Here is a 12,281-nt window from a genome sequence, read left to right on the forward strand (position 1 = left end):
AAGAATACTATTATAAAAGATTTACAAAATGCAAATCTGTATTTTTACCGCCTTTTAATTTTTTAGAAACTATTTCGGGGAGAACTTTTTAAAGAATTTCCGCGGAAGGTAAAAGTAAAATCGTCTAATATTTCCGCGAATGTAGAACGAATAATTTTTGTTTAATATTAATTTCTTGATCAGAGCCAATACAAATGTATAAAAATAATGTATTTAAAATCCTTTAAGTAATTAATGAAGGAATGTATTATGGGCTTGCCAAAATAGTTGTCTAAAAATATTGTACATTAATAAAAGCGTACGTTATTTCAATTTCTGAGACATTTTTAGTTACGTGGCCAACCTGCAAAACAAACGAAAACATGGCTTTAGTGGATGTTAAACGTCGTTGTCGTCTGTGTTGTCACTGTTGGGATTTAATAAGTAATTATTTGCTTTTTATTTTACGGTTAATCGCCCTTTAACTGTGAAATCTGAAAGATTGTATCAAAATGGATAGCTCTTTAGTTAATGCTGTGACGAATTGTGAGTAAATTTTTTTAGAAAAAATATTCGATGTAGTCATTAATAGCTTGTAGGGTTAGATAGTATCAAATTTTCATCGATAAAAATTATGTTTCTTGTGTCTTCATTTTAGTTAATCTAAGCGCTTTTCTTTTTTTAATCTAGCATTTGATTTATTAAGTATATAAAAATAAAATATTAATCGAAAATATTAATTTTTTATTAAACTTTCTGTTAAAATAAGTATGAAAAACTTGAATTTCAGACTTTCATTCTCTTTAAATAATTATTGACAGCTACTTTTCGTGCCACAATTACAACTAATGTTTTCTTTAAAGTCCTTTTGGTTGTTAATTCGCCTTCATTTTTACTCATATTTTGTTTTTATGCTTTTGTTTTCATTTATTTTTGTCAGTTTTATTTTTCTGAATTTCCTTGTTTTTGAACAAATTATGATCTTTTTAATGAATCTATTTATTTTGGAATTGACTAATTAATGAAACAATAAAATACTGTAAAGATTCACTCATTTTAAAGAAAATTAACACTAATTCTTCTTCCTTATTTGTAAGTGGAATGATTGTTGGGATTTAAAATATAGAAACTGTACACACTGTTCAACTTACACGTTTCAAGTTTACTTCATTTAAAGCGCTTCAAATTTAAATCTTCAGTATGAAGAGTACCTTGCATCTTCCTTATTCACAACCATTAAAACATCACAAATTGATTCTATAACCCTACTTCAAATAATATAATAATAATTTAAATGTGTGAAATTAAAAGTATCTAATAGTTTTCAATAGTTATAAGAGAGAGAAGCCTTTCACATGAACTGAAATAAAATCAAGGAACTTTACCATAACTAGGTTCTAAATAATTTCCAACAATCTCGAATAAAAAATATTAACCCTGTTAATTAAAAAGTTTATGATTTAATTTAATGATTAGTGCTAGTTATGTAGTACTGTGAAAATTTCAATTTTTGATCTGTGAAAAATTAAATTTCTTTGTAATAATAGTTAACGAGTGACAGTACACAAAAAAAATTTTGCCAGAGATAAATTTTGTAAAATAAAATGCTACATGATTTCTAAACTTTACAATGAATTTCTGTGAATCTTGAGAAATGATGAATAAAAGTTTAGAAATCAGTTCAAAACTAACTACGTAAGATGCTCACAAAGATGTTCTGTGTCTGTAGTTTAACTTTACATGATATATAAAGCGGTTTAGTAAAGCGGTTGTAGCTGGAGATTTCTGATTATTTTTCTTTCTGTGAATCCCCATGTCTAGTGTAAGACCTGTTTTTCTTCCAGTGTTGTTCTACTACAAATTTAGTTATGTACTAGAATCATTGCAAGTACTGTATCCCAGGTTTATGAATTTATGTGTACTGTAAAATCATTTGGTTGTTATTTTTCTTTCTATGACTTCTTCTTATCTTTAAAAACTTACATATCCAAACAACAGTTATACATTAAATTATTTGTTCTTTAATTAATCTTAAAATAAATTCTCTAGTAAAAATTATAAAAACTCACTGTATTAATTCAGAATGATAATTAATGATTATAAACACCTTAAAATATTTTATCCAAAACTAACTTGTGAAACATTATCGAAATGTTCGAGTGTAACTCAGCTTTAAAGAATAATTAAGAAAAAAAATCACATGGGATCTCATATAATCTCTTATTCCTTATGATGGAAACAAATTGTCAATACCATTAGCAACTTATTGGAAATTATATTAAAAATTTCTTATCAGAAGAAAGGTTTGCAAGTGATTAAAAAATTATAAAAATTTTTCAAATTTATATCATAAAATATTATATTGACTGTTAACATCAAATTTAAGGTACGAATTCAACAAAAAAAAAGAAATATTGACTGTTCAATTGGTTGTGCGACTGACAAAAACATGGGATTGATATGTAGGCCACCAGGAAATCCACACTTAATGCTTTGTGACTACTTTTTGTAAGAGTTTTATATAAAGTAAAAAAGTTTTTGTCTCTCCCCTTACTGTTAATATAGGTAATTTAAAAAACCATATTACAAATGCTATTGCTGTTGCCAAGTAGGACATGGTTTCACGTGTTTGGGATGGACTACCATATTATTTATCATGTAATTCTTGGTGGACACACCATTTTTAAGAAATTTCTGTAAAACCAATATTTAAGTGATAATCTCCATATTTGAAAAATAAATTTTTTCAAATCATTGAAAGCGTCTGTAATCACTTTTTAATTGAATCTTACAGGATGGTATACCCTAAGTTATTCCAATAGTCAAAGTTTTATAGGATTATCTTGTTATAAAGGAGTGAATTTTTACTGTCTTATCCAAGATCAAATAACAAACTTTTATTATTTTTATAATAACTGTTCATGTAGAAAAAGAATAAGTAACAGAAAATGTATGAAATTGTATTGTGTATATATTTATTTCATTAAAAGAAATCTTTTTTTTAAACATTTTTTTTTATGATTAATTCACCACGTAAGCTCAAAACTTGTGCCATGGTAATATGGAAATTTTACATTTTATTTTCTGCCTGGAAAACAGAATAATGGGCCATATTGAAAAATAATTTTCTAAATGTTACTGATAATAGAGAATGGAATGAAATCACATTGTTTACTACATCAAAATTGTTTTTATTTTCTATTGTGGTCAGATGATTATTATTATTTTTTCTTTTTCTGTAGGTGCAGCCAGCAGTGGATTGGTGGATAAATCTAAAGAATGGCAGATGGAAATGCTTATGGAAAAATTGCGTTGCAAAGCCGGACAATTTAAATCATTTTTTGAAAGTGCAAAAGCATTACGAATGTCATTACTGGTATATAGTAAATGTTTTGATTTTCTAATTTTTAAATTAGTTTTGTTTAATTTTCAAATTGTTTTTTTTAGAATTGTATGTCTGTAACTAATAGTCTGGTCTTTTAAGTTTTTTCATTTTTTGTTATAATATTAATTTTTAACATCTTATCATTGTTAAATATTTATAATGCAAGCGTATCTACCTATTTAAAATATATGAAGGGTCTTTGATACCTCTGTCCTTTGATAACTCTGTCTTTAACATTTTTTGAGGAAAAATTTTTTTTTAACATAATCAAGTCTGTACACTTTTAGTTTTTTCCTGTTTAGCCTGTAGGAATCACTATCAGGCATTACTTCAGAGGATGAATGAAGATGATATGTATGAGTGTAAGCGAAGTGGAGTCTTGTACAGTCTAGGGTGACAATTTTGAGGTGTTTGGTTAATTGAAACCAACCACCAAGGAACACCAGTATCCACGATCTTCAAATCCATATAAAAGTTAAGTGCCTTTAGTAGGATTTGAACCCTAGAACTCTCGACTTTGAAATCAGCTGATTTACGAAGATGTGTTCACTACTAGACCAACCCGGTGGTTTAAGTCTGTACACTTAGTTTGAGAATTCTCAACTGTTTTAATTTCACCTATATTTATGATTTATCTAAGTCTTCAAAATAGGTAGATGTTTTAACAATATCCATAAATAATTGCATAAATAAAACAAGCTAATCTGAAGGTGGTAAGTTAAGTGAGTAGGGATTTGCAGGACAATTTTGTAACATATTCAAAAAATGTTTCTATCACAGTTATAGAAGAATAAGTTGGTTTATTATCTTGGTAAAAAAGACCCTTTTGAAATGGTCATTCTATATTTCCTCATTTAGATAATCCAGCAAATATGAATAATTTACCCTTCCTCAGAAAGTCAATGAAGATTATACCATGAAAAACCCAAAAGATAGTGGCAATCACCTTTCCTCTAATGAAATGGTTTTTGCCTTCTTTGGGGCAAGTCCTAACTGCAATTCACTGCTTTGACTGTTCCTTGGTTTCCGGTTGGTAACGTTGTATCAAAGTTTCATCAGTTGTTATGAAATGAAAAAAATTCCTGAAGATATTAAAATTTTATGTTGACATATTCTAAAAAAATATTTAGAAATGTTTACTTGTTAATGCTCTTGATCATTTGTAAGCATACACGACACTCATCTTGTCCGTTTTTGTATGTACAATTCTCCATGTGATGCACCTTTTCATTTAGATGTCAATTGTCTTAGTGATCTTACATGTTTTCAACTTTCTATTCTTCATCGCCATATTGTGAAATTTTTCAATATTCTTTGCAACTGTAAACTCAGCAGGGTGTCTAGAACGTTCAGCATCATTTGCGCTCAAGTGAGCACTCTGAAAATAACAAAGCCTATATGTCCAAAGTTACATAATTATTTTCCTACATAATTGCCTCTCGCTTCAGTAAACTTCCTGCCAGCAAATCTCTACTTTTTGAAATTAGTTTAAAACAAAATTAGTCTCGTTTTTAAAGCCATTTTCCCCACTGCAGAATTCATTTCATCACAGTTTCTGCATAGGGTTGGGTTTTCCTTTATTTTTATAGACTATTGGAAATCAGTCTAGATTACATATTGTGGATATTTCAATACTGAAAAATCCAGGCATTAAATTGGATCTTTTGTTGTTGCATTTGTGTGAAGTTTGATGTCGTGTTAAAGGAGTGTTTCATGTTATCGCACCCTGTGCAATTCTTCTTTTTAATGTTCCAGAAAGTCATTAGAACAGCATCATTGGAATTCCAAAATTAAGTCCACATGACTTTCCCGATTGACACTTATGTTAAAATTTTTTTCTGTCAAAGATATTTCTTTTGATCTGTTCATTAGGCTGCTTTTTATTTTTGGGGTCATAATTGTGCACCCTAGTTTCATTTTTAAGGAGGTCCTTCTTTTTCAAAAGTGTGCAGGAGTTTCTCTGAAGTTTTTTGTACTTTGTCAATTTATTGTGAATCATTTAATCGATGTGATCTTAATGAAACTAGTTTTTTGTAGTTACAGATTTTCCACTTTATGAATTATCACTTAAATCTGCTGTACTTCATCTTTTGACTGCATTACCCAGCGTATCGTTATACACATATCAATGTACTGATTAGTGTAAAATAACTTGTATTTGTCTGTGAATTTCAGTTCAGAAGAGTTTTTTTTCATAACAGTAAATGTACATTGTTGTAATTGAAGTCTGAAATCCTTTCATTTCATGTTACAAAGTGTTGGTTCATGATTAAGTTTGTTGGAAGAGAAAAAAAAAATTCTGTGTAATTGAAGACCTTTCAATTATACAGAATTTGTTTTAGTCAAATGTGCCAACAGCATATTTGTTTTGTCTAGTCCATATTTACATATTTCCTTCACATATTTAATTTACTATTATTTCATGTAATTTTATTATTTATTTATGTGAACTTAACGGTTTCTAGTTTTTATTTTATGGTTGATTATTTTGTGCTGCTGCCCCGATCCATGTTTTTCCAATGTTTCTCTTGATCCATCCAGGTAAATTCCGGAGCATTTTTTGTTTTGCATTGTGATTCTTCTTTGATCTTATCATCATCCTTCTCTATCTGTCCTTTCTTCCCTGGATGAGAATACCGTGGAAATCTTTCAAAGTTTTTAAAAACTTTGTTTTTTGTCTTCTAGTAATCACTTGTCTTAAGGAAAGTTAGCTACAGTGCTTTTACTATATAAATCTATCATTAAACTAAGAAAAATTAGTAGCTGTAGGCTGTATTATATACAATATGTTACAATTAGGTTTTAGTAGAAAAAGACTATTTTTTATTTGTTATTTTAGGATAAGAGATATCCAGTAGACAGTATGGAGCGCAATCAGTTATATAAGTGCCTTGATACAATACAACAAAATATTAAAGTTACATCCTTACAGGCCATGGTAGAACGATTAGAAAGTGTCTCCAGACAGTTGGGGTAAGTATTGATTTATTTATTTTTGAATTTCAATACTGTTATCTGTGAATTTGAATTTAATTTTATTTATATTAAATTTTAATTGTAATTTTTATGTTTTCAGATTAAAATTTATGGCAGGACCTTCAGGTTTGGATTGGTTTATATCATCGGATATGTTTTATTTAGAAGTTGTTTTTGAACCAAATGATACTGTTAAAGATGTCAAGATTCATCATGAAGGAAAGGTTGAACAACAGGTATTAAAATTAAAATATTTACTAAAATAACTGAAAGTATATGAAAAATACTGAAAATAAAAATAACTGAAATTATTATATGGGGTATTTGTGAAATAAGCATTCTCATCTAATAAAAATGTAAGAGAATTCTTTCTTTCACAATTTGGAAAGGGTCTTTATGGTGTACAGAGGTTGCCAGTTATAAGATGCAAGCTGCAGTTGCATTTTTTCTTTAAAAAAGAAGTCCAGAAAAATAAAGAAATCACATAAATCTATCCGATTTATTTTGTGAAAGCTGTTTATTTCTTGGCTTCTTTCATAGGTCTAGATAATACTAGATCCCTGTGTTTATGAAGCTCTGCAAAATAAAAACAGTTTTATTTTATTGTTTTGTTATTGCTTATTACTGTTAATTTTTCATTACTGTTTTTTAAATAAATGTGAAAATATTTGTTCAAATGAATGATAAATTTGAGTGCAATTGTACTTTTTTCTAAACATGTTCTTTTACAAAATTCTTATCATAAAATTCTTTCTAATTCATATCCAAAGGAAAAATTATAAAAAGAAGTACAGTTTTGTCAATAATAATGTTAAACTGGATAGTTACTGATGTGGAAAAACAAACCTTTAGAATTGTAGATAGAAGCTTTTAGGAATGTATTAGCAGGAAATTGTAATAATAAAAATAAATATTAATTTGAAAAATTACAAAATATTTTACGAATCACATGGAGTTAAGATCGGGTGACTTGCAGGCCACTGCAAACAAGCTCTTCTCATCAGGTCCATGCTGACTTATCCAGCGGTCTGGGAAACATAATTCAACCTTTCTCATACAGAGTTATGGTAGTGAAGAGGCGCGTTATATTTTCAAATAAATTGTTCTGGTCCATCCTATAGTTGAGGAAAGAGCTATGTATGCAGCATATCCAAAAAAAGCAACTTCTGTTATGCTTGCTTCAGCAAAAGAAAGGTCTGTAAGCTTGCCATCATGATATCCTGCAGACAGAATTTAATTTTGGGGTGTTTCTTTCGAATTGTAAGGCTACAGGGGTTTTCTAACCTCTAGATACAGACATTAAATATGTTTTTCTATTAAGATGAAATTTTGACTCGTTAAACACAATACGATTGAGAAAGTTGTCATCATCATGCTGCCAATATTTTGATTCTGAACTCGGCTCATACAGTGTAGTCAGTAAGCTTGTAAAAGCTGTAAATATTACTGATTGCATTTGTAAACATTTGTGAAAGCGTATGTAAACACCTTTCTAACAGATTTTTTAGGACTATCCAGGAAAAATCCCTTGTTCAACATTTTCTTCAAACACTTGGACATCCTGTACTCTGCCCTTTATACTGACATCCTTTCATTTCAAACTGATTATGGCATCAACGTACATTATTTCCAGATGATCATAATTAAATTTTCTATGGAACACCCACTGAACTGTAAGAACAGGTTCATATTTAGCTAATTGCGAAACAGAGAAGGCTCTCTGTTCAAGAGTCTCTATCTTTGATAGTGACGCCCATAAACAGAAATATAGGGAATCAGTCTATGGCTGTGAGTACAACTAAAACTGTCCTTTTTACTTTTTGATTCTAGCTTTAAATCATCACTGTATATCTCTTCCAAGAAATATTTTAAAATTCTGATAGTTTCAAAGTCAAGAGTTCTAAGGTTCATCCTAGTAAAGGCAGTTACTTTTATACGGGTTTGAATACTAGATCGTCGATATTGGTGTTCTTTGGTGGTTTGGTTTCTATTAACCACACATTTCAGGAATGGTTGACCTGAGACTACAAGACTACTTTCATTTACATTCATACATATCCTCATTCACCTTCTGATGTAATGCCTTACAGTGGTTCCGGAGGCTAAACAGAAAAAGAAAGAAATTCTGATATTCTTTTTGTACACCTGGTATTATAAACATGTAGTTTAAAAGATGATATTTTAACTCTGTCACAGCTACCAGCAATGATAAAAAAAGAAAGTAATTCTTATTAAAACAATAACATTATTATATATTTGTATTACTAAAGAAGAACAATATTCTTATTTTTACTTTTGATGTTTATTTTGAAATTATATTTCTTATGATGTTTGGATCCACCAAATAAGTGTTACATATCAAACTACATTTTATAAAGGAACATTAACATTTATTTTAATTAATTTAGTTATTTTGATGTTTTTAAAGCTCTTTATACAGTGTTTTATAAAATGATAGTGGGGTTTTAAATGGTTATAGATTTGTAACAAAGCATTGTAGAATGATGAACTGTACGTTAAACGAAAGACAAATTCTTACCTATTCTGTAGATTTCAATGTATGCTCCTGTAGTTATTCTACAGATGTCAAGAAGATATTCAGTCTGTTGATGTAGATGGCAGAGAACATATGGCCTGATAGAACAAACAGTTACAGTGATTCTTTCTTTTAAATTGTCCGGTTTTAAACTTGAACAGAATACATATGTGTTTTTACATTACCCATGGGAGTAAGGTTCTGGGGTCTGGGGGGGGGCAGGCAATCCACCCTTCTTTTTTGACCCATTGCTGAGGAAATATTTCATTAAGAAAAATCCTGCATGATTGTGGCAAAATGTGGAGGAGCTCTGTCTAATTGGAAAATTGAATTTTCCAGTATTTGGGGTACTACATACCCTTCTAACATATCCAGGAAGATGCTCCTCGTTATTGTTTTTTCACCAAAAACAGGAGGGGGCCAATAACTGTCTCATTCAATAGTGCGGCACACATTCACTTTTTCGCTGACACACTGATTTTCAATAATGACATGTAGAGGTTCGGTACCTCATATACGAACATAATGCTGATGTACTCATACAGAATCATGAAACGTTTCTTCATCATTGAATATTAATTGTTTAAAAAATCATCATCCTGCTCTAACCTATGCTGAATGTCTACAGCAAAACCAAATCCTTTTAATTGTCCTGTGAATTAAGTTGTTGCAACACCAGAATTTTGTATGCAGTGAAATGCAATCATCTTTTTATACATTGTGAACATTTTAGGAATGCCCAATATTTACATTTTAGGGTATGTAAGGATTTTCAACCTTCTCATCAGACACTGATGGCCATCCTGGAGGTTTTTGCATCAGTAGGTTGCCTGTTTCTTTGGGTTTGCCCCATTGTTGAATTTTATTTTCATGAAGGGGGTCTTCATTGTACACATTCATGCCTAATACATGTAACTGACCCAAACATAGAAAGCCACAACAAACATTGAATCTTCTTCTGCACCCCAAACATGCTAATCAATGTGCACATGCTGCTTGCATGTACTGGAAACAATGCAGATGCACTAGCTTTCACACACATAAACGTTTGAGTGTTTTCGCTTCATTTAATGTACAGTTCATCTCTCTCCGATGCTTTGTTCCAAAGCTGTAACTATTTGAAACCCCACTATTATTTTTTGGACATACTGTATTGAATAAATAATTGAGAAATAATATAAAGGATGTGAAGATTGAGAAAGAATTTTCTAAAATAAAAAGCTTTTATTCAGAAAAATTAAAAATCTGTCACATTTTATTGATATAAATATTAAACGTTAAGGATAATTAAATATACAGAAAAAAATTACTTAGTTTCTTTAAAGTATAATAAAATCTTTAAAAAGTTCTAAATCCTGTACAAAAAGTGGAGAAACTACAAATTGACTGTGTGATATTACTCTTTAGCTTTGGTTAGAATCTAGAGCATTAAATAAGAACACAGATCTATATGAGCTATTTCTAAAACCTGTGTCATGCTCATTTGGATGGTCCAGCATGGCGGATAGTTTACCTATCAGGCAAATTTATGTGATTGGTACAAATATAAGTTTAATATAATTTTTCCTTCCTTGTATAAAGTAAAGGAGTATTGTGACTGTGAATCATTTCAGTTTTCATATTTTAAAATGGAAGTATCCATTTTGACCATCCTTGAATCCATTTTGACTAGTTTTGGCATGACGTCTGTATGTATGTGCGTATGAATCTTGCACAACTCAAAAACAATTAGTTGTAGGATGCTGAAATTTTGGATTTAGCAGTGTTATAACATCTAGTTGTGCACCTCCATTTTTGATTGCAATCGAAATTAAAATAAAAATTTTAATTATGAAATATTTTTGATCTTAAAGGGAAGGCACAATCATCAATTTTTGATCAGTTCAAGTCAGACTTCATCTCCTTATGTTTTTTTTTTAACTTTTTTTATTAATTTTTTAACCTTTTCTTTTTTTAATTGAAATATGTTGATTTAACAATTATTAACCCTTGATTATAAAAAGACTTTTCCAATAAATAATAATTCATTGATAATAAAAAATTTAAAAAAATTATTAGTGAAATAAAATTAGAAGTAAAATAAAATAAAAATAATAGATTTGGTGAAACATCTGGATTATTTAATATTGATTGAAAATTATAATTTAGAATCATATTATTTTTGGATTTCTTAGCAAATTCTTATAAAAATTGTATATTTATTTTTAAAAAAATCATTTTATTCAATTATTTGACAGAAAAATAAAATACATTTTTGAATTGTATTCATTTTTAAGTGATGAAAATTTTTGTTTACTTGTGCGCAATATGCACAAGATGTTTGGTGTGTGTTTCAGATTTCTGGTGTGTTGTATAAATAAAAGTTAATAATAATTAAACTGTTCCATTTAGTGAACTCATGTATACTGGTTACAAATATTAATTTTGACCTCACAGTGAAGAATAATTACTGGATTATTTGGTAAACAATTTATTTAAAGAGTAATCAAGGGACTTTTACTCTAATCTAATATTTCAAGTAAGATTGTTGAATTAATAATTGTATAAATATTTGATGTTAATAAAAAATAATATTTTAGGAATTATGTAACTGTCCACTTTTATTAATGAATTGGAAGATCGTATCTCACTTTGAATGAAATAAATTTAAATGAAGTGCAGCAAAAATGTGTAATTGTAATTTAATGGACGTACAGGGAAGTTGTATGGTGTCCACATCAGATTTTTTTCATTACTTAGTTCCATAACAAAAAATTACTTGAAAATTATTCGCGAACTAATTACTTGATTTCAAATATGACCATTGTTTTGCCATATCATGTAAATATTTTAACAAAATTAATGTAAAAATATTCTTATATAATCTGTCAAGACATATTTATTTTAAAATGTAATAAATTATTGTCTTGTGTGCTGAGAATTAAAAATAACCTGTTTGTGTTCTTTTTTTACTTTAAAGGCTTATGTTGTTTATTTCTTTTTTGTTTAATGTTTTTGCCACATTTTCTCTGGACAGCTTATGATATCACTAGTCCACATTCGTGTTTATGTTTCATATTTTTTGGTATTTGTATTCCATTTTTATTTACTGGTAAAATACTTTCCTCTGTTTGTCAGCAAGATTTTAATGGAAGTTGTCAAGATGTAAATGTAGCAAGTGTAACTTTAAGGTCATTGAATATAAATATGTATATATATATGTATGTATTTGAACATTCTCAAATTTAGAATTTTATTAACATTTTTCAAATATACACGTAAAAGTTACCCTTATTGTCTCTTACGAATATTTTTACAAATTCTTTTAATGCATTCCACAGCTTCTTTTTCATGTTTTTTATTTTCTATTCGAATATTTCATTATCTTTGAAAAGTTTTTGAATATCTGGTTTGGTAGAAACACCT

At 28.9% G+C, this 12,281-nt stretch overlaps 1 protein-coding gene across 1 annotated transcript in view; it reads left to right on the forward strand.

Moving 5' to 3' along the window:
• The first annotated feature begins 361 nt into the window (after positions 1-361).
• The window catches only part of MED1 (Mediator complex subunit 1), a 49,599-nt gene continuing 37,679 nt past the window's right edge, over positions 362-12,281 (forward strand). Inside the window, exons 1-4 of the mRNA XM_075381674.1 lie at positions 362-525; positions 3,222-3,355; positions 6,204-6,337; positions 6,441-6,576. Of these exons, the coding sequence (XP_075237789.1) occupies positions 492-525; positions 3,222-3,355; positions 6,204-6,337; positions 6,441-6,576 (438 nt within the window). The 5' untranslated portion in view covers positions 362-491. The remainder of the gene's footprint in view (positions 526-3,221; positions 3,356-6,203; positions 6,338-6,440; positions 6,577-12,281) is intronic.

This window comes from Lycorma delicatula, chromosome 13 (assembly GCF_047948215.1).
Source record: "Lycorma delicatula isolate Av1 chromosome 13, ASM4794821v1, whole genome shotgun sequence".
NCBI classification, from domain to species: domain Eukaryota; kingdom Metazoa; phylum Arthropoda; class Insecta; order Hemiptera; family Fulgoridae; genus Lycorma; species Lycorma delicatula.